This window comes from Pseudophryne corroboree, chromosome 9 (genome assembly GCF_028390025.1).
Source record: "Pseudophryne corroboree isolate aPseCor3 chromosome 9, aPseCor3.hap2, whole genome shotgun sequence".
NCBI classification, from domain to species: Eukaryota; Metazoa; Chordata; class Amphibia; order Anura; family Myobatrachidae; genus Pseudophryne; species Pseudophryne corroboree.
The window spans coordinates 90693415-90716190 of NC_086452.1; the positions used below are offsets into that span (position 1 = coordinate 90693415).

Below are 22776 nucleotides of genomic sequence, written 5' to 3' on the forward strand. Positions count from 1 at the left end.
TGCGACCAGGTGACCTCATCAGGTGGTTACCTAACATTCCATAAGGTTAGAGTCCAGAGCGCGGGACCCCAAGCCCAGCACAACCCAACTGCTCTAAGGCATCACACAAGTAAGAAGTGGCAGTTCTGATTAGCAGTGTTCTTAGAACTGGAGTGTGCACCTGCATTTTCTCTTTTTCTGTGTAGTACTAAAAGTCTCAGCATGGTAGCACCTCATGTTTAGAATTAGGGTGTGCAGTCTAGCGCCTCCTCTACACAGTATGTCAGACCAGGGGATAGGCTATAACTGGATATTTGTTCTTTGAGTAAGGGTCTTCTGGTATGCACATCAGTCCTCCTCTCTGTAAGCCTATTGAAGGGCACTGCAGGATGCTATTCTCAGTGTAAATGGGTGAAAACTGATGTTTAGGTTGTTGGCCTTTTGACTAGATGAACAGATCAAACTATAGGATGCTGCAATTGACATTAAGGTGGTTCTGCAGTTATTATGCACTAGATCCAACTCGCATTTTGTTATCTTTCTGCAGTGTTCTTGCATGTATCAATCCAGAGGCGGTCATCCCAAGACTAAATTACATGTCCTTTACCAATATTGGCTTAAGCGGTCTTGTCCCCAATGGAGTTGACTTAAGCATGGAAGCGAATGCCATCGCCTTGAAGTACCTGAGCGAGGCCCAGCTCACACAGCTCTCTCTTAACCATGCAAACAAAAATAAACCTCCAGATTCCTCCTCTTTTCATCATCTCTTTTCTGGGGGCACTGAGAAGACCATGTTTGGCCTTAGTTTAATTTCTCCAAGCAACATGTCATTTGCCACCAAGAAGTACTTGAAACGTTATGCCTTGATAGAGAGCAATGACAGCAGTGACGATGAGCCAGAGATGCCCTCAGGAAACGGCGGCACAAATAGCGACCAGCTGGATATACATCAGAGTGAGACTCCTGGTCCGCCAGACCATACACAGAATCTGCGTTTTGCTTCTGGACCTAAACCAAACTTAAGAATTTCTGAGAGAGAATGTCTTGAGTCTTCTCACAACCAGGAGGGGAATAAGTTGAGGAACATCACAAATGAGATATCTGGAAAGGTTCCCTCCATGCAGGCATCTGAGGAGACTCCTGTGTGTTTTCTGAAAGATCTCAACGCCAAGACCAAATTTACAGCCGGAAAAGCCCAGTTCACTGGGCATCCCGAAAAGGAGAACGGTAGAAACTCGCCAGTCTTCAATGCAAGAGACTCCAATTCCTCCGGGAGAAAAATCACCGGTCCTGCGGGTTCACCAGGAGACATCCTGGACGTCAATCGCCTTCGCCAGCTTCCAAAACTATTTTAAGGTGTTGTAGGCAATTAGTAAATATACTGAATGACCAGTTATTGCAAATTTTCCTTCCTATGGAAGTCCAGGACCTATAGAGCTGAGCAAATGTGTCCATAAGCTGCTCTTTAAAGATCATTCCGTATACCAGTTCCCCGCAGACAACTGAGGAAGCCTTTATGTTGGCTAAAGCAGTAGTCTGCCTCTATTTCCTAGGTTGTAGTCTATTGCTGTAGTGACGTTCCTGGTAGTGGATATTAGGATTAGTTTGTTCAGCACACAAAATACTTGCCTCCACTGTTATAAATGACAGGAACACTTTAGAAGAACCTCAATCATCTTGTCCTTACGCTGGGCCAGTTTAGTTCCAAAGGAAACAACCGTGTTCTTCTTCTGTTTGTTTAATGTTGTGATTAAAAAGCTACGACGAGGCTAAATACATAGTGTGGGAGCGTATTCACAAATTATCATTCACATACGCACAACTTTAGCTTTAACATGTTTATCGAATCTCTTATATATAATTATTCCATTTTCCAGAATTCACCATTTTCCACCAGAGGTAGTGAGCTCTCCAAGGTTGGCATCTCTGATTTATCCTCGCACTATAAACCTAATCAAATTCCAGTTATATTAATGATGCAAGACTGTGCTTCATAACAAAGGTCACACTGTGCACTTGTATTTAGAGGTGTATGTGTGTGTTTTGTCTTTTTTGTGTGTGTGTGTGTGATGGACATATACAAATTGTGATGTCTGAATATCTTGTAAATTTTATTTATTCTGTTTTTATATTTATACTTGTGAATGAGTTTTATATATTTTTAATAAAGGTCTAAAATCTTTGTCTTTTTTAATTAAACTAATGAAGTACTGTATTTGATTGGAGCTATTTTTTGGTGCACTCGGTAATATATTGTATGGGTGAGTCCTCTGCCTTCACCCCAGTAGGTCATGTGCTGAGAATATGCTCCCCAAAAAATATATAATCGGCAGCAGACAGTTACAGACGTCTCTTTATGAACAGAAAACGTGAATATAAACTGGCATATAATGCAATAATTTCTGCTATATAGAAATAAGTACAAATAGGTTAGATGACGTTACTGTATTTTCTCTATCGTCCTAAGTGGATGCTGGGGTTCCTGAAAGGACCATGGGGAATAGCGGCTCCGCAGGAGACAGGGCACAAAAAAGTAAAGCTTTACTAGGTCAGGTGGTGTGCACTGGCCCCTCCCCCTATGACCCTCCTCCAGACTCCAGTTAGATTTTGTGCCCGAACGAGAAGGGTGCAATCTAGGTGGCTCTCCTAAAGAGCTGCTTAGAGAAAGTTTAGTTTAGGTTTTTTTTCTTTACAGTGAGTCCTGCTGGCAACAGGATCACTGCAACGTGGGACTTAGGGGGAAAGTAGTAAACTCACCTGCATGCAGAGTGGATTTGCTGCTTGGCTACTGGACACCATTAGCTCCAGAGGGATCGAACACAGGCCCAGCCGTGGAGTCCGGTCCCGGAGCCGCGCCGCCGACCCCCTTGCAGATGCTGAAGCGTGAAGAGGTCCGGAAACCGGCGGCTGAAGACTCCTCAGTCTTCATAAGGTAGCGCACAGCACTGCAGCTGTGCGCCATTTTCCTCTCAGCACACTTCACTGGGCAGTCACTGAGGGTGCAGAGCGCTGGGGGGGGGCGCTCTGAGAGGCAAATATAAACCTTATACAAGGCTAAAAATACCTCACATATAGCCCATAGGGGCTATATGGAGATATTTAACCCCTGCCTGACTGGAAAAATAGCGGGAGAAGAACCCGCCGAAAAAGGGGCGGGGCCTATCTCCTCAGCACACGGCGCCATTTTCTGTCACAGCTCCGCTGGTCAGAACGGCTCCCAGGTCTCTCCCCTGCACTGCACTACAGAAACAGGGTAAAACAGAGAGGGGGGGCACATTAATGGCTATATATATATATATATTAAAGCAGCTATAAGGGAGCACTTAATATAAGGATATCCCTTGTATATATAGCGCTTTGTGGTGTGTGCTGGCAGACTCTCCCTCTGTCTCCCCAAAAGGGCTAGTGGGTCCTGTCTTCATTAGAGCATTCCCTGTGAGTTTGCGGTGTGTGTCGGTACGTGGTGTCGACATGTATGAGGACGATATTGGTGTGGAGGCGGAGCAATTGCCAAATATGCAGATGTCACCCCCCAGGGGGTCGACACCAGAATGGATGCCTTTATTTGTGGAATTACGTGATGGTTTATCTTCCCTTAAACAGTCAGTTGAGGACATGAGGCGGCCGGACAATCAATTAATGCCTGTCCAGGCGCCTCAAACACCGTCAGGGGCTGTAAAACGCCCTTTGCCTCAGTCGGTCGACACAGACCCAGACACGGGCACTGATTCCAGTGACGACGGTAGAAATTCAAACGTATTTTCCAGTAGGGCCACACGTTATATGATTTTGGCAATGAAGGAGACGTTACATTTAGCTGATACTACAGATACCGTAAAACAGGGTATTATGTATGGTGTGAAAAAACTACAAACAGTTTTTCCTGAATCAGAAGAATTAAATGACGTGTGTGATGAAGCGTGGGTTGCTCCTGATAAAAAGTTGATAATTTCAAAAAAGTTATTGGCATTATACCCTTTCCCGCCAGAGGTTAGGGCGCGCTGGGAAACACCCCCTAAGGTGGACAAGGCGCTCACACGCTTATCCAAACAAGTGGCGTTACCCTCTCCTGAGACGGCCGCACTTAAGGATCCATCAGATAGAAAGATGGAAGTTATTCAAAAGAATATATACACACATGCAGGTGTTATACTACGACCAGCTATAGCAACTGCCTGGATGTGCAGTGCTGGAGTAGTTTGGTCAAAATCCCTGATTGAAAATATTGATACCCTAGATAGGGACAATGTTTTACTGTCGTTAGAACAAATAAAGGGATGCATTTATCTATATGCGTGATGCACAGAGGGATATTTGCACACTGGCATCTCGGGTGAGTGCTATGTCCATTTCAGCCAGAAGAGCCTTATGGACACGACAGTGGACAGCCGATGCGGATTCAAAACGTCACATGGAGGTTTTGCCGTATAAAGGGGAGGAGTTATTTGGAGTTGGTCTATCAGACTTGGTGGCCACGGCTACTGCCGGGAAATCCACTTTTTTACCTCAAGTCACTCCCCAACAGAGAAAGGCACCGACCTTTCAACCGCAGCCTTTTCGCTCCTACAAAAATAAGAGAGCAAAGGGCTTGTCGTACCTGCCACGAGGCAGAGGAAGAGGGAAGAGACACCAACAGGCAGCTCCTTCCCAGGAACAGAAGCCCTCCCCGGCTCCTGCAAAAACCTCAGCATGACGCTGGGGCCTCTCAAGCGGACTCGGGGACAGTGGGGGGCCGTCTCAAAAATTACAGCGCGCAGTGGGCTCACTCGCAGGTAGACCCCTGGATCCTGCAGATAATATCTCAGGGGTACAGGTTGGAATTAGAGACGGATCCTCCTCATCGTTTCCTGAAGTCTGCCTTACCAACCGTCTCTTCCGAAAGGGAGAGGGTGTTGGAAGCCATTCACAAGCTGTACGCTCAGCAGGTGATAGTCAAAGTACCCCTATTACAACAAGGAAAGGGGTATTATTCCACTCTATTTGTGGTACCGAAGCCGGATGGCTCGGTAAGGCCTATTCTAAATCTGAAGTCCTTGAACCTCTACATAAAAAAGTTCAAGTTCAAGATGGAGTCACTCAGAGCAGTGATAGCGAACCTGGAAGAAGGGGACTTTATGGTATCCTTGGACATCAAGGATGCGTATCTACACGTTCCGATTTACCCCGCACACCAGGGGTACCTCAGGTTCATTGTTCAAAACTGTCACTATCAGTTTCAGACGCTGCCGTTCGGATTGTCCACGGCGCCTCGGGTCTTTACCAAGGTAATGGCCGAGATGATGATTCTTCTTCGAAGAAAAGGCGTATTAGTTATCCCATACTTGGACGATCTCCTAATAAGGGCAAGGTCCAGAGAACAGCTGGAGACAGCTTTAGCACTATCTCAAGAGGTGCTAAGACAACACGGGTGGATTCTGAATATTCCAAAATCCCATTTAATCCCGACAACTCGTCTGCTGTTCCTAGGAATGATTCTGGACACGGTTCAGAAAAAGGTTTTCCTTCCAGAGGAAAAAGCCAAGGAGTTATCCGATCTGGTCAGGAACCTCCTAAAACCAGGAAAAGTGTCAGTACATCAATGCACAAGAGTCCTGGGAAAAATGGTGGCTTCTTACGAAGCAATTCCATTCGGCAGATTCCATGCAAGAATATTCCAAAGGGATCTGTTGGACAAATGGTCAGGGTCGCATCTGCAGATGCACCTGCGAATAACCCTGTCACCAAAGACAAGGGTGTCACTTCTGTGGTGGTTGCAGAAGGCTCACCTATTAGAAGGCCGCAGATTCGGCATTCAGGATTGGATCCTGGTGACCACGGACGCCAGCCTGAGAGGCTGGGGAGCAGTCACACAAGGAAGAAACTTCCAGGGAGTATGGACGAGTCTGGAAAAGTCTCTTCACATAAACATTCTGGAACTAAGAGCAATCTACAATGCTCTAAGCCAGGCGGAACTTCTCCTGCAAGGAAAGCCGGTGTTGATTCAGTCGGACAACATCACGGCGGTCGCCCATGTAAACAGGCAGGGCGGCACAAGAAGCAGGAGTGCAATGGCAGAAGCTGCCAAGATTCTTCGCTGGGCGGAGAATCACGTGATAGCACTGTCAGCAGTGTTCATCCCGGGCGTGGACAACTGGGAAGCAGACTTCCTCAGCAGACACGATCTTCATCCGGGAGAGTGGGGTCTACATCCAGAAGTCTTCAACATGTTAATAGACCGTTGGGAAAGACCAATTGTAGACATGATGGCGTCTCGCCTCAACAAGAAACTGGACAAATATTGCGCCAGGTCAAGAGATCCACAGGCAATAGCTGTGGACGCACTGGTAACTCCTTGGGTGTACCAGTCAGTGTATGTGTTTCCTCCTCTGCCGCTCATACCAAAGGTATTGAAGATCATACGGCAAAGAAGAGTAAGAACAATACTAGTGGTTCCGGATTGGCCGAGAAGGACTTGGTATCCGGAACTTCAAGAGATGCTCACGGACGAACCGTGGCCTCTACCTCTGAGAAGGGACCTGCTACAGCAGGGTCCCTGTCTTTTTCAAGACTTACCGCGGCTGCGTTTGACGGCATGGCGGTTGAACGCCAGATCCTAAAAGGGAAAGGCATTCCAGAAGAAGTCATTCCTACCTTGATTAAGGCACGGAAGGAAGTCACCGTGAAACATTATCACCGCATTTGGCGAAAATATGTAGCGTGGTGCGAGGATCGGAGGGTTCCGACGGAGGAATTCCAACTGGGTCGTTTCCTACATTTCCTGCAATCAGGATTATCTATGGGTCTCAAATTGGGATCCATTAAGGTTCAAATTTCGGCCCTGTCAATATTCTTCCAAAAAGAATTGGCCTCTGTCCCTGAGGTCCAGACTTTTGTCAAGGGAGTACTGCATATACAGCCTCCTGTGGTGCCTCCGGTGGCACCGTGGGATCTAAATGTAGTTTTAGATTTCCTCAAATCCCATTGGTTTGAACCATTGAAAAAGGTGGATTTGAAATATCTCACATTGAAAGTGACTATGTTACTAGCCCTGGCCTCTGCCAGGAGAGTATCTGAATTGGCGGCTTTATCTTATAAAAGTCCTTATCTAATCTTCCATTCGGATAGGGCAGAACTGCGGACTCGTCCGCATTTTCTCCCTAAAGTGGTATCAGCATTTCATCTGAACCAACCTATTGTGGTGCCTGCGGCCACTAGCGACTTGGAGGACTCCAAGTTGTTGGACGTTGTCAGAGCCTTAAAAATATACATTGCAAGGACGGCTGGAGTCAGAAAATCTGACTCGCTGTTTATATTGTATGCACCCAACAAGTTGGGCGCACCTGCTTCTAAGCAGTCGATTGCTCGTTGGATTTGTAACACAATTCAACTTGCACATTCTGTGGCAGGCCTGCCACAGCCTAAAACTGTAAAAGCCCACTCCACAAGGAAGGTGGGCTCATCTTGGGCGGCTGCCCGAGGGGTCTCGGCATTACAACTCTGCCGAGCAGCTACGTGGTCGGGGGAGAACACGTTTGTAAAATTTTACAAATTTGATACCCTGGCAAAGGAGGACCTGGAGTTCTCTCATTCGGTGCTGCAGAGTCATCCGCACTCTCCCGCCCGTTTGGGAGCTTTGGTATAATCCCCATGGTCCTTTCAGGAACCCCAGCATCCACTTAGGACGATAGAGAAAATAAGAATTTACTTACCGATAATTCTATTTCTCGGAGTCCGTAGTGGATGCTGGGCGCCCATCCCAAGTGCGGATTATCTGCAATACTTGTACATAGTTATTGTTAACTAATTCGGGTTATTGTTAAGGAGCCATCTTTAAGAGGCCCTTTCTGTTGTCATACTGTTAACTGGGTTTAGATCACAAGTTGTACGGTGTGATTGGTGTGGCTGGTATGAGTCTTACCCGGGATTCAAAATGCCTCCCTTATTGTGTATGCTCGTCCGGGCACGGTACCTAACTGGAGTCTGGAGGAGGGTCATAGGGGGAGGGGCCAGTGCACACCACCTGACCTAGTAAAGCTTTACTTTTTTGTGCCCTGTCTCCTGCGGAGCCGCTATTCCCCATGGTCCTTTCAGGAACCCCAGCATCCACTACGGACTCCGAGAAATAGAATTATCGGTAAGTAAATTCTTATTATTGGTTGAAGTTCTGTAATTTCATGGAAAATGCAGAATACAGGCAGTAAGAACTAATTAAATACTTGGAAATCTGAAATTGTTTGGGAGACAAAACACCTTTTTGTTACAAATGTCATGTTTATATGAAAAAGCTGCAGTAGTGTCTTGTTCTCTTTTAACTTCTAACTTAAGTACCAACCTTTTAAACCTGTATTTACTGGTTATTTTATTTTGCTATCTCTTCACTATCCTCTATTTCAATTCCTCCTCTGGGAGACAAGCAAGTACAGCTGCTGCAAGGTTACAGCTCTCATAGTAGAGGGGGAGAGAAGATAGCGGATATCACATTGCAGACAAAGCTCATAGGGGTGTTCCAAAGCATCTCTGCTTTTTACATGTGCCATTCGACTGTGGATGCCATGGTAGTCGCATAACGCTAGGCTATTGATTGCTACTACTTCAGATTTACCAGTCAGAAGGAATGAACTGAGCTTGAGACCAAGCTGCTGCTTGTAACATACCACAATTATTTATGTTGGGGGGAGGAGGGGAGATTAAAGCTTTTTCATAGGAGTTTGAAGACCTGTGTAGGTGACAGGTTTTTAAAAATGCTTATAGGCCCTACACATTGGCCGATAATCCTCAAAGATATGAACGATCTCGTTCATTATTGAACGAGATAACGTTCATATCTTTGAGTGTGGAGGCCCTAGCGTTGAACGATGCGCGGCTCCGCGCTCGTTCATGGCTGGTGCCCCGTCGGCTGTGCATGCAGGGCAATATGGACGATCTCGTCCATATTTGCCTGCACTTCAATGGAGTCGGGTGACGGGTTACTGCTGTACGTCTGTGAATGGGTTATAGGGTTGCAGTGAACATGTAATTAGTGCATTGAGGCTCTGTTGTGCAAGTTGGTGCCTTTCTGTAGCACGGATCACTAATCCTTATCTGGCTGTTCACACTATTGCTTGGGCAAATAAGCTTCAACCTTATAATAATCTATTTCTACTATGCTAATATATCTGTAGCTAAACAGCAGGTAAACAATAAGCAATTGCCAGCATCCACATACATAATTTAGCTGGTATTGTGTCTTTCAGGACTGTATTCTTAGTTCTAAAAATACATCATTCCCTGCAGATAACAGGCTCCCAACCCCCCCTCCCATCATTAGTGACAAGGTCGCACATTAAACTCCTATTTGAAGGCAGGAGGCTGTGTGGTTAAATATTACGGTTTATGGAAAATCCTCCCAAATAAAAAGCCTGATTGTAACAGCTTGCAAAGTCTTTTAATCTAAAAATAACACCCACTGTACCGTCCAGGTCTGTTCCATCTCTAGCATATCCTGTTGGGCAGAGGAAGTAGGCTGGAACAGATAGTGTTTCCTGGATGTAACCTAAACATCAGAGATGCTCGCTGGTGACCATGCTTTATACTGTAAATTTCCTTTCCTGCCTTGTAGCATAGGCCCAGCATTCTTACTAGTAAGAAGGCAGACAGATAACACTATGCCCGAGACCTATATTACACCATACAGATTACACACAGAAGGGGAATGTACAGAACAGTGTTGGGAGTTTGGTAACCACCACTGATTACAATCCTTGTGATAATCCACTTATCTCCCATCTTTCAAGCAGTTCACTACATCTTTTCTGCTCTGACGAGCTGCCTAGTTTCTAGTCTACCATCACTTCATACTTGCCAAACAATTTAATGCAACTTTATATTTCTCTAACGTCCTAGTGGATGCTGGGGACTCCGTAAGGACCATGGGGAATAGACGGGCTCCGCAGGAGACAGGGCACTTTAAGAAAGAATTAGGAATACTGGTGTGCACTGGCTCCTCCCTCTATGTCCCTCCACCAGACCTCAGTTTGAATCTGTGCCCGGACGAGCTGGGTGCACCTTAGTGAGCTCTCCTGAGCTTGCTAAATAGAAAGTATTTTGTTAGGATTTTTTGATTTTCAGAGATCTGCTGGCAACAGACTCTCTGCTACGTGGGATTGAGGGGAGAGAAGCAGCCCTACTCACTGTGGATAGGTCATGCTTCTTAGGCTACTGGACACCATTAGCTCCAGAGGGATCGAACACAGGAACGCACCCTTGGTCGTCCAATCCCAGAGCCGCGCCGCCGCCCCCCTCGCAGAGCCAGAAGCCGGCGTGAGAAGCAAGAAGACTTCAAAAGCGGCGGCAGAAGACTCCAGTCTTCATATGAGGTAGCGCACAGCACTGCAGCTGTGCGCCATTGCTCCCACATTAAACCCACACACTCCGGTCACTGTAGGGTGCAGGGCGCAGGGGGGGGCGCCCTGGGCAGCAATTAGAGACCTCTTGGCAAAGTGGGCATATATACAGTTGGGCACTGTATATATGCATGAGCCCCTGCCATTATTTTACACAAAATCGCGGGAGAAGCCCGCCGCTGAGGGAGCGGGGCTTCTTCCTCAGCACTCACCAGCGCCATTTTCTCTCCACAGCTCCGCTGAGAGGAAGCTCCCCAGGCTCTCCCCTGCAGATTCACTGTAGAAAGAGGGTAAAAAGAGAGGGGGGCACATAAATTTAGCGCAAAATCAGTATATACAGCAGCTACTGGGTAAATACTAAGTTACTGTGTAATTCCTGGGTCATATAGCGCTGGGGTGTGTGCTGGCATACTCTCTCTCTGTCTCTCCAAAAGGCCTTGTGGGGGTTCTGTCCTCAAATAGAGCATCCCCTGTGTGTGTGGTGTGTCGGTACGCTTGTGTCGGCATGTTTGACGAAGGCTATGTGGCAGCAGAGCAGGTACAATTGAATGTGGGATCGCCGCCGACGCCCGATTGGATGGATATGTGGAAGGTTTTAAATGATAATGTTAATTCCTTGCATAAAAGGTTGGATAAAGCTGAAGCCTTGGGACGGTCAGGGTCTCAGCCCATGCCTGATCCTACAGCGCAGAGGCCGTCAGGGTCTCAGAAGCGCCCACTATCCCAAATTGTTGACACAGATATCGACACGGATTCTGACTCCAGTGTCGATGGCGATGATGCAAAGTTGCAGCCTAAAATGGATAAAGCCATCCGCTACATGATTATAGCAATGAAGGATGTATTGCACATCTCAGAGGAAAACCCAGTCCCTGACAAGAGGGTTTATATGTTTGAGGAAAAAAGGCAAGAGGTGACCTTTCCCCCTTCACATGAGTTAAATGAGTTATGTGAAAAAGCTTGGGAATCTCCAGATAGAAAAATGCAGATTTCCAAACGGTTGCTTATGGTGTATCCTTTCCCGCCAACGGACAGGTTACGCTGGGAATCCTCCCCTAGGGTAGACAAAGCTTTGACACGCTTATCTAAGAAGGTAGCCCTGCCGTCACAGGATACGGCCACCCTAAAAGATCCTGCGGATAGAAAGCAGGAAGGTATCCTGAAGTCCGTTTATACACATTCAGGTACCCTACTAAGGCCGGCAATTGCGTCGGCCTGGATGTGTAGTGCTGTAGCAGCATGGACAGATACTTTATCTGAGGAACTTGATAACTTGGACAAGGATACTATATTACTGACCCTGGGGCATATAAAAGACGCTGTCCTATATATGAGAGATGCCCAGAGAGACATTAGCCTACTGTGCTCTAGAATAAATGCAATGTCGATTTCTGCCAGAAGGGTCCTGTGGACTCGGCAATGGACAGGTGATGCCGACTCAAAAAGGCACATGGAGGTTTTACCTTATAAGGGTGAGGAATTGTTTGGGGACGGTCTCTCGGACCTAGTTTCCACAGCTACGGCTGGGAAGTCAAATTTTTTGCCATATATTCCCTCACAACTTACGAAAGCACCGTATTACCAAATGCAGTCCTTTCGATCACAAAGAGGCAAGAAAGTCCGAGGTGCGTCCTTTCTTGCCAGAGGCAGGGGTAGAGGAAAGAAGCTGCACAATACAGCTAGTTCCCAGGAACAGAAGTCCTCCCCGGCTTCCACTAAATCCACCGCATGACGCTGGGGCTCCACAGGTGGAGCCAGGATCGGTGGGGGGCGCGTCTCCGAAATTCCAGCCACCAGTGGGTTTGCTCACGGGTGGATCCCTGGGCTATACAGATTGTATCTCAGGGATACAAGCTGGAATTCGAAGTGATGCCCCCTCACCGTTACCTCAAATCGGCCCTGCCAGCTTCCCCCATAGAGAGGGAAATAGTGTTAGCGGCAATTCACAAATTATATCTCCAGCAGGTGGTGGTAAAGGGTCCCCTCCTTCAACAGGGAAGGGGTTACTATTCCACATTGTTTGTGGTACCGAAACCGGACGGTTCGGTCAGACCCATATTGAATTTAAAATCCCTGAACATTTACCTGAAAAGGTTCAAGTTCAAGATGGAATCGCTCAGAGCGGTCATTGCAAGCCTGGAAGAGGGGGATTTTATGGTGTCTCTGGACATAAAGGATGCTTACCTGCATGTCCCCATTTATCCACCTCATCAGGAGTACCTCAGATTTGTGGTACAGGACTGTCATTACCAATTCCAGACGTTGCCGTTTGGTCTCTCCACGGCACCGAGAATATTTACCAAGGTAATGGCAGAAATGATGGTGCTTCTGCGAAAGCAAGGAGTCACAATTATCCCATACTTGGACGATCTCCTCATAAAGGCGAGGTCCAGAGAGCAGTTGCTGATCAGCGTAGCACACTCTCGGGAAGTGTTGCAACAGCACGGCTGGATTCTGAATATTCCAAAGTCGCAGCTGATTCCTACGACGCGTCTGCCCTTCCTGGGCATGATTCTGGACACAGACCAGAAGAAGGTTTTTCTCCCGGCGGAGAAGGCTCAGGAGCTCGTGACTCTGGTCAGAGACCTCTTAAAACCAAAACAGGTGTCAGTGCATCAATGCACGCGAGTCCTGGGAAAGATGGTGGTGTCATACGAAGCCATTCCTTTCGGCAGGTTCCATGCGAGGACCTTTCAGTGGGATCTGTTGGACAAGTGGTCCGGATCGCATCTTCATATGCAGCGGCTGATCACCCTATCCCCCAGGGCCAGGGTGTCTCTACTGTGGTGGCTGCAGAGTGCTCACCTTCTCGAGGGTCGCAGGTTCGGCATTCAGGACTGGGTCCTGTTGACCACGGATGCATGCCTCCGAGGGTGGGGGGCAGTCACTCAGGGAAGAAATTTCCAGGGTCTGTGGTCAAGTCAGGAGACTTGTCTGCACATCAATATACTGGAACTAAGGGCCATATACAACGCCCTAAGTCAAGCGGAGCCTCTGCTTCGCAACCAACCGGTGCTGATTCAGTCAGACAACATCACCGCAGTGGCTCATGTAAACCGTCAAGGCGGCACAAGGAGCAGGGTGGCGATGGCGGAAGCCACCAGAATTCTTCGCTGGGTGGAGAATCACGTAAAAGCACGGTCAGCAGTGTTCATTCCGGGAGTGGACAACTGGGAAGCAGACTTCCTCAGCAGGCACGACCTCCACCCGGGAGAGTGGGGACTTCATCAAGAAGTCTTCACACAGATTACAAGTCGTTGGGAACTGCCACAGGTGGACATGATGGCATCCCGCCTCAACAAAAAGCTACAAATGTATTGCGCCAGGTCAAGAGACCCTCAGGCGATAGCTGTGGACGCACTAGTGACACCGTGGGTGTTCCAGTCGGTTTATGTGTTTCCTCCTCTTCCTCTCATACCCAAGGTGCTGAGAATCGTAAGAAAAAGAGGAGTGAGAACAATACTCATTGTTCCGGATTGGCCAAGAAGGACTTGGTATCCGGAACTGCAAGAAATGCTCAGAGGACTCATGGCCTCTGCCTCTCAGACAGGATCTGTTGCAACAGGGGCCCTGTCTGTTCCAAGACTTAACGAGGCTGCGTTTGACGGCATGGCGGTTGAACGCCGGATCCTAGCAGAAAAAGGCATTCCGGATGAGGTTATTCCTACGCTAATAAAGGCTAGGAAGGACGTGACGGCTAAACATTATCACCGTATATGGCGAAAATATGTTGCTTGGTGTGAAGCCAGGAATGCCCCTACAGAGGAATTCCAGCTGGGCCGTTTCCTTCACTTCCTACAGTCGGGAGTGACTATGGGCTTAAAATTGGGGTCCACTAAGGTCCAGATTTCAGCCCTATCCATTTTCTTTCAAAAGGAACTGGCTTCTCTTCCTGAAGTTCAGACGTTTGTAAAGGGAGTGCTGCATATTCAGCCCCCTTTTGTGCCACCAGTGGCACCTTGGGATCTTAACGTGGTGTTGAGTTTCCTGAAATCTCACTGGTTTGAGCCACTTAAAACCGTGGAGTTAAAATATCTCACGTGGAAGGTGGTCATGCTATTGGCCTTAGCTTCGGCTAGGCGTGTGTCAGAATTGGCGGCTTTGTCACATAAAAGCCCCTATCTGGTTTTCCATATGGACAGGGCAGAATTACGGACTCGTCCGCAATTTCTGCCAAAAGTGGTGTCATCTTTTCATTTGAACCAACCTATTGTGGTGCCTGCGGCTACTCGTGACTTGGAGGATTCCAAGTTACTAGATGTAGTCAGGGCTTTGAAGGTTTATGTAGCCAGAACGGCTGGAGTCAGGAAAACTGAGTCGCTGTTTATGCTGTATGCATCCAACAAGCTGGGTGCTCCTGCTTCAAAGCAAACTATTGCTCGCTAAATCTGTAACACGATTCAGCAGGCTCATTCTGCGGCTGGATTGCCGCATCCTAAATCAGTAAAAGCCCATTCCACAAGGAAGGTGGGCTCTTCTTGGGCGGCTGCCCGAGGGGTCTCTGCATTACAGCTTTGCCAAGCAGCTACTTGGTCGGGTTCAAACACTTTTGCAAAGTTCTACAAGTTTGATATTCTGGCTGAGGAGGACCTGGTGTTTGCTCACTCGGTGCTGCAGAGTCATCCCCACACTCCCGCCCGTTTGGGAGCTTTGGTATAATCCCCATGGTCCTTACGGAGTCCCCAGCATCCACTAGGACGTCAGAGAAAATAAGATTTTACTTACCGGTAAATCTATTTCTCGTAGTCCGTAGTGGATGCTGGGCGCCCGTCCCAAGTGCGGACTTCTTCTGCAATACTTGTATATAGTTATTGCTTAAATAAGGGTTATATTATGGTTGCATCAGGTTTATCTGATGCTCTGTTGTTGTTAATACTGTTAACTGGGTAAGTTTATCACGAGTTATACGGTGTGTTTGGTGTGGCTGGTATGAGTCTTACCCTGGATTCCAAAATCCTTTCCTTGTACTGTCAGCTCTTCCGGGCACAGTTTCCTTAACTGAGGTCTGGAGGAGGGACATAGAGGGAGGAGCCAGTGCACACCAGTATTCCTAATTCTTTCTTAAAGTGCCCTGTCTCCTGCGGAGCCCGTCTATTCCTCATGGTCCTTACGGAGTCCCCAGCATCCACTACGGACTACGAGAAATAGATTTACCGGTAAGTAAAATCTTATTTTTCACTCCTCTATATATCTACTAGTATTAAAGTTCTAACTACACCATAAAGCCAACTTGTGACCCAACTCCCAGTGTGTGACATACGTTTAACTGGCAGTGCGTACCGAGAGTGGGAATTCAGCAGCTGAGAACTGTAAATGTCTAATCCTACACTGTTTATATCTCTGCCTTGCAGTGTGCCTCTGAATTGACCCCATAGAGTTATAATTTTAATCAGGGGTGCAGAACTCCCTACGCAGTTGCAATACCTTGCAGAATTGTGTACAGTCCATCTATCCTTTCCACAGCAATGTAGGATTGCAGGGGCTGCATTGTCAATACTTGCAGTGAAAGGTTTAGGTGTCTAACTAAGAAGCCCTGAAAAGCCATATCAACTTCTGTTATCAAACGCTGCCACTGGCAGTGGCTATTGTCAAGTATCGCCATAGCTGTGGCATTCATGAGGAAGCTACATGCATCTACTTAAAGGACATCAACGGTACTTGTGATCACAACACCTCCATTTTAAGATGACGATAAAAACATGCTTTATTAATAAATCCTTGAAAAATAAAGATTTTAAAAAATAATTATTTTACAAGTTTATTTTCTATTAAAAAAATAATTATATTTTTTTTATTTGTTAGGCATGCACATCCAGGACCTGGACTGGCCAGTGATGTTAGTTTATAATTGTTATTGCTGCCCTGGTAAACTATTTTATTATTTATTTGAAAGCCTGCGATAGCAACATAAAATACTTATTTCTAAACCCCATTGATAATAGGCTCATGTGGTACCTATTGCATTATCTTTACAGAATCTATATCATAATGATCAGTGGTTCTCAACTCCAGTCCTCAAGTACCACCAACAGGCCAACTTTGGTGTATGTTAATCCTATGAGGAAGTGGGGGAAATAGTTTTTCTTTGGGTTTCCCACCACCTGTTAGAGTCTGCTCTTCTTGCAGGACTGCAAAGTCCTGCAAAAGTAGCTTTAAACAGTTCAAAGGAAAAAAAATACTTAAAACATATATAAGGGGAATTCAATTAGCTGTAGTAATTTACCATGGGCTAATTGATCCCCTGTGGCTATTCAATTAGCCCCTGCTGGCAGTACTTATCAGGGATTTTTTTTATGTCTCTAAACAGAGGTGAAAAAAATCCCCCAATAACGCGGTCTCTGCACCCGTTAACTCGCTGATGAACACCTGAATCCGTGAATTTTTCATGGATACTGTGTTAATGCCTGTTTACACACTAACTGGCGTTAAATGTTCTCGGAAGAAAGAGGTAGTGCAATCGAATAGCCACGGGCCTTAAAGCCTGGGGCCACCTCCCTTTTTCACCCATGGTACTTTACTGTGCGTAATTAAATCCCCACCCCCCTCCTTTACAGGTTTTTTTTTAAACAATTTTTATTTTAAAGTCCCTGAATCAGTCAATTAAATTGTGCAACATTATTAGCCTAAATAAACCTATTAGCCTTATTAATAAATCAGCATATTTGAAGATTACATTGAATCATGTTTTATCAGCTTTTACTTCCATAATTTTATAATTTAAAGAAAAAAGTCCAGTTTGTAGATTTTTTTTTTTTTTTTTAGCTATTCGTTAAGTGGCTAAGGCAGGGATATTAATCTGGTGCTTTTCCATTTGTAATTTTTTTTTTAATTAAGCCCCTGTCTTTCCAGAAAAAAACTTTTTATAATCCATCTTGCATGATATAATATTTAATAGTATGCTGTCTACGGCACAATTTTACTTGCGTAGAACTGATTTTGTTAGCTTTGGATGCGCAGATTTAAACTAGCTAAACAGATCTGAGAATGTAATGGCGTGGTTGGTACTAGCACCGTGTATCTTCAAAACAGTTGAACTAAAATAGCAAGTTTCCTATTCTAGGTCAGACCTGGTGCAGGCTAGTGGCAGGGTAATGAAACCTTTATGAAATTTGGAATATTTTTTTTTTCATAGATGTGGTGCTTAACCCAGTGGTTCTCAAACTGTGTGCCGTGGCACCCTGGGCTGCCTCAATACTCTTGTAGGGGTACCCTGGGTTGGTGGTCGAGGACTAATTCAAATTATTTATGGTCAATGTAATAGGCCAAACTAGTGTTTGACCACATATTTCATAAATGACAGCCACAAACAGAAGCAAATCTTGTCCCTTACCACATAACTGAACCTAAGGATTACATATAAATATATACATTATGGTAAGAACTTACCGTTGATAATGGTATTTCTCCTATGTCCACAGGATAACATTGGGATATGATGGATCGACAGCGGATTGGCACCAAACGATCACAAGCTTTCTGGCCTACCAGGATGCAACAGGCTCGTCCATATAATCCCGCCCACCGACTCAGTCAAATCAGTTGTTTCCAAAGCATTTAGGCAGGATCATTATGTAGAGCCCTATTCAGGCGAGAAGAACATACATGCACACCCTTCCATGCAAGAGGGAAGAGGTTAGTGAGTATAAAGATTCTCAAATCAGGTGTGTCAGGGTGGGATCTCTGTGGACATAGGAGAAATACCATTATCAACGGTAAATTCTTACCATAACGTATATTTCTCCGGCAGGGTCCACAGGTTATCCACATAACATTGGGACTTCCCAAAGCAATTTTTAGTGGTGGGAACGCTCCTGATTAGACAGGAGAACCTTTCGCCCGAATTCAGCGTCAGTTATCCAAGGCATAATGTCTAATGATAGTGTTAATGGAAGACCATGTGGCTGCCTTACATATCTGTTCTGCTGAAGCACCATGTTGTGCTGCCCATGCAGGACCTACCTTACGTGTAGAGTGAGCAGAGACATTAGACGGAACAGGGAGATCAGCTCGAAAGTATGCTTCTGAAATCGTCATTCGAAGCCATCTTGCTAGCGTCTGTTTAGTAGCAGGCCATCCCCTCTTGTGAAATCCGTAGAGAATGAAGAGAGAATCTGTCTTTCTGATGGCACTGGTACGATCTGCGTAGATTCATAATGCACGGACTACGTCCAGCGACGCTTCTACCGCAGAAAGTCCCGATACCTGAAAAGCCAGGACTACAATTTCTTCGTTAAGGTGAAACTTAGATACCACCTTAGGAAGATAACCAGACCTAGTTCTGAAAACTGCTTTATCTAGATAAAAAATCAGAAAAGGAGATTTACATGACAGCGCTCCTAAATCTGATACTCTACTAGCTGATGTCATAGTCGGTAGAAAGAGTACTTTAGCTGTCAACCATTTAAGATCCACTTTCTTAAGTGGTTCAAACGGAGCCCCTTGAAGGGCTTTGAGGACCAGACTTAAATCCCAAGGTACTGCAGGAGGAACAAAAGGTGGTTGAATGCGCAGCATTCCCTAAAAAAAAAAATCTGCACATCCTGTAAAGTCTCAATTTTCTTTTGAAACCATACAGTCAATGCTGAAACTTGAACTGTCAAGGAAGCTACCTTCAAACCCTTATCCATGCCTGAAGGAGATCTAAGATTCTGGATACTCTGAAAGATCTTGGATCCATATTTCTTTCACTGCACAAATGAATATAGGCTTGCTATATTCGGTGATAAATGCGAGCAGAGGATGCTTCCTTGCTCTGAGCATTGTTTGAATTACCTGTTGTGAAAAACCTCTTGACTTTAGAATAGAGGTTTCAACAGCCACGCCGTCAAAGACAGCCGATCCAGATGCCTGTGATAACAAGGACCCTGCATTAGTAGATCTGGACGTTGAGGGAGCAAAATTGGAGCATCCATTGACATCCTCTGCAGATCTATGTACCAATACCTTCTGGGCCAAGCCGGAGCTATTGGAATCACGGCACCCGTTGCTTGCTTTATTTTCCTCACCACCCTGGGTATCAGGGAGCTTGGAGGAAGCAGATATACCAGATGAAATTCTCATTTCACTGATGCTCTGGGGTCTTTTGTTCTTGACCCGTATGCCGGAACTTGTTGTTCAGACTGGACGCCATGAGCTCTATCTCTGGCAACCCCCACTTGTCTACTAGAGTCTGAAATACTTCCGGGTGTAGAGCCCATTCGGTTGCTCGAATGGTGTGTCGACTGAGAAAGTCCGCTTCCCAGTTTAGGACTCCTGGAACGAACACTGCGGATAATGCTGGAAGATGGAGTTCTGCCCACTTTAGTATGTGACTTACCTCCTTCATTGCTCTTTCGCTGCAAGTTCCTCCCTGATGGTTGAGGTACGCTACTGCCGTTGCATTGTCCGAGCGGATCTGGGCTGGTTTTCCTTGCAGAATGTCCTTTGCCTGAATCAGTGCCATGTATATGGCCCAGAGTTCCAACAGGTTTATTGGCAGGCAACTTTCTTCTGTGCTCCATTGTCCCTGGAACCATAATTTTCCGGACACTGCTCCCCAGCCCTGAAGACTGGCATCTGTTGTCAGGATCTCCCAATCTGATATCCAAAAGGGTCTCCCCTTGTCTAGATGGGATGCCTGCAGCCACCAGGCTAATGACCTTTTCTCCTTCATCCACTAGGGGCCACTGGAGCGTAGTTACAATGGGGAAATAGTAGGCAGTAATTGGGAGCTGGCACTTTAAAATTCTCACACTGGCTAGCTCCTCCCCTACTATCTCCCCTCCAAGTCAGTCTTAGTTTAGTGCCCAAGGGAGCTGGTTCACTTGGGTTTAGCTGAAGAAATTTTTATTTTTTCTTTATTATTTTATACACACACAGACTGGCAGCTCTGCCACTGCCAGTCTGCACCGCGGGAGCTGCCGGCGGGGTCCCATCGCAGCTGCGTGCGGCTCGGGATGGGCCCCGGCTGAGGGAGACACTGAGCTCTCCTGAGTTGGCCGGACACCGCTGCGTGCGGCGCGTGTCGGGGCCGCTCCACCAGCAGAAGATTCCTGCAGCATGGCAGCGGTGAGTATCAGGGGCCGGACACCGCTGCGTGCGGCGCGTGTCGGGGCCGCCCTGTCAAGCAGTGTAAACACCGCTGAGTGCGGTGTGTGTCGGGAAGGACAGCGGTGAGTACAATCCCCCCCCCCCCCTCCCCTCCTTCCAGACTGATTTATTATTTTACACTGTCAGTATTAAGAGACATGTGGTGCTTGGACCCCTTTACTCCCCAGTAGGCTGGAGCGTATGAAGGGCGCACTTTGTATTTTAAACATTAGGGGGAGCTTCAGCCCGCTCTGTAAGCGGGCTCAGCGCTCTCCACTCCCCGGCCACATTATACATGCAGCCGGGTGATACATGCTCCCCGCTCCGTACGGCGGGATCAGCGCTCTCTGCTCCCCGACCGCAGCATACAGGCGGCCGGGGAGATACAAGGCGCTTCCCGCTTCAAGTTCAACAGCGGGTTTCATTTTTGAACTTGGCGCCAGAGCGGGGGGAGGAGCTAACTCCCGCTCTGTACGGCGGGCTCAGTGCTCTCCGCTCCCCGGCCGCAGCATACAGGCGGCCGGGGAGATACACGCTTCCCGCCGCTTCAGTTACAGCAGCGGGTTTTCATTTTTGAAAAACGGGGGGGCGGAGCTAACTCCCGCTCCGTACGGCGGGATCAACACTCTCGGCTCCCCGACCGCAGCATACAGGCGGCCGGGGAGATACAGGGCACTTCCCGCTTCAAGTTCAACAGCGGGTTTCATTTTTGAGCTTGGCGCCAGAGCGGGGGGGCGGAGCTAACTCCCGCTCTGTACGGCGGGCTCAGTGCTCTCTGCTCTCCGGCCACTACAGCACGGCTTACAAGTCCTCCGCTCCCCGGCCGCTACAGCACGGCTTACAAATCCTCCGCTCCCCGGCCGCTACAGCACCGCTTACAAGTTCCGCTCCCCGGGGCCGCTGCAATGAAGTTAGTTTACAGATAACAGGTGGGAGAAAGCTTATTCCTGCTTGACTCAGCAGGCTCCCGGCGGCGGCTCGCAGCGCTCATTGTCAGAGCTGGGGCTCAGCTCATTAATCATTTAAATCTAGTGTGCAATATTTATTTACCCTACAGTATTTCAATATTTATCTACCCTGTTGGGTTCATTGTGGGTATATAGTGTATATATATATGTAGGTGTGCGGGTGTATGTATAGATGTATGTATGTGTGTATGTATGTATGTATATATATATATATATATATATATATATATTTATACATATGCATACAATACCATATATAGGGGGTAAAACAAACCACTTCCGCAATGTTTTATAATAACAAAATGCCCCGCCTTGCCACAAGCGGAACCTCCGAAAACATCTGGGGCCCCTAAATTAGCGGTACACTACATACAGGACAGGGTGTTGCCTTCCCTTTATTATTCCTTGGTGTCACTGGGTACTAATACTATTGGTATTTTGGGGAATGTGTATATATGAAACAGTGTGGCTCAGCACACTAATCCCCTAAACACCCAACCACAGAGGCCTGGGTTCAAGTACCACAACAGATACTTTAAGGCATCAGACAAATAGCGCTGCGGCTCAGTACGCTAGTAGCGGGTATCTGAACAGGAGGATCAGGGTTTGAACAGCGCAGCGTTACTGGTTCATCAGAAAGATTATTTCAATCGTATCGGTCACTACACGTTATAGTGCAGACCTTACATACCGCTGTTTATTTAACCCACCTTTTCTCCTTTCGTTTGTCTCACCTGGGATAGTCAAAGAATTCCCTCTTAGGTGTGAAGTATGCGGTGGAGCCATCTGCATAGCCCTCCACGCACCTGCAGGACACTCCTGTTTGAACAGCTCAGATTATGCAGGTAATGTCACTGTTAACCAGAGACCTTGTACGTCATTTTACCTTTCCAGGTTTCTAAAAGAACCTTGCTAACCTCCCATGTTACACGACTTGGCAGTGGAAAGGCCTCTCTGGGAGGAGGCGACAGATGTCCAGGATACGGAGGATGTCGGTTTTCGGTGCAGTCTCAACCAGTGTCTCAGAATATCCAGGTGCATTATACAGCAGTTCGTCTGATACTGCAGGTAAAGGAGGCGGTCACGTCAGGTCCATCAGAGTTCGACGCTGATGACGAAATGGTCCAGTTTCGGATGAGCTGGGCAGACTCCGGTAGGCGGCTTGCAGACACCCGCATACACAATTTCAGGTATAAAACAATTGTTTTCCTATCCTTTCCCCGCAGACGGAAGGAAATGGTATCAGAATCTCTCCAGGGGATACCCCTCAAGGTATCACCGGTCCAACAAGCTGCCGTTTTCCTGAGGCAACGTTGCTCAGGTATCCATCGAAGACACATATACGGCAGCGGGATTCTACCTTGTCCGGAGAAGGTAGGTGGTGGAACGATTGTCCTCTA

General features: G+C 47.0%; 1 protein-coding gene across 1 annotated transcript in view; it reads left to right on the forward strand.

The window, feature by feature from the left end:
- STIL (STIL centriolar assembly protein) overlaps window positions 1-2178 on the forward strand; it is a 121238-nt gene extending 119060 nt beyond the window's left edge. Inside the window, exon 17 of the mRNA XM_063939594.1 lies at window positions 527-2178. Within this exon, the coding sequence (XP_063795664.1) occupies window positions 527-1334 (808 nt within the window). The 3' untranslated portion in view covers window positions 1335-2178. The remainder of the gene's footprint in view (window positions 1-526) is intronic.
- The last annotated feature ends 20598 nt before the right edge of the window (window positions 2179-22776 follow it).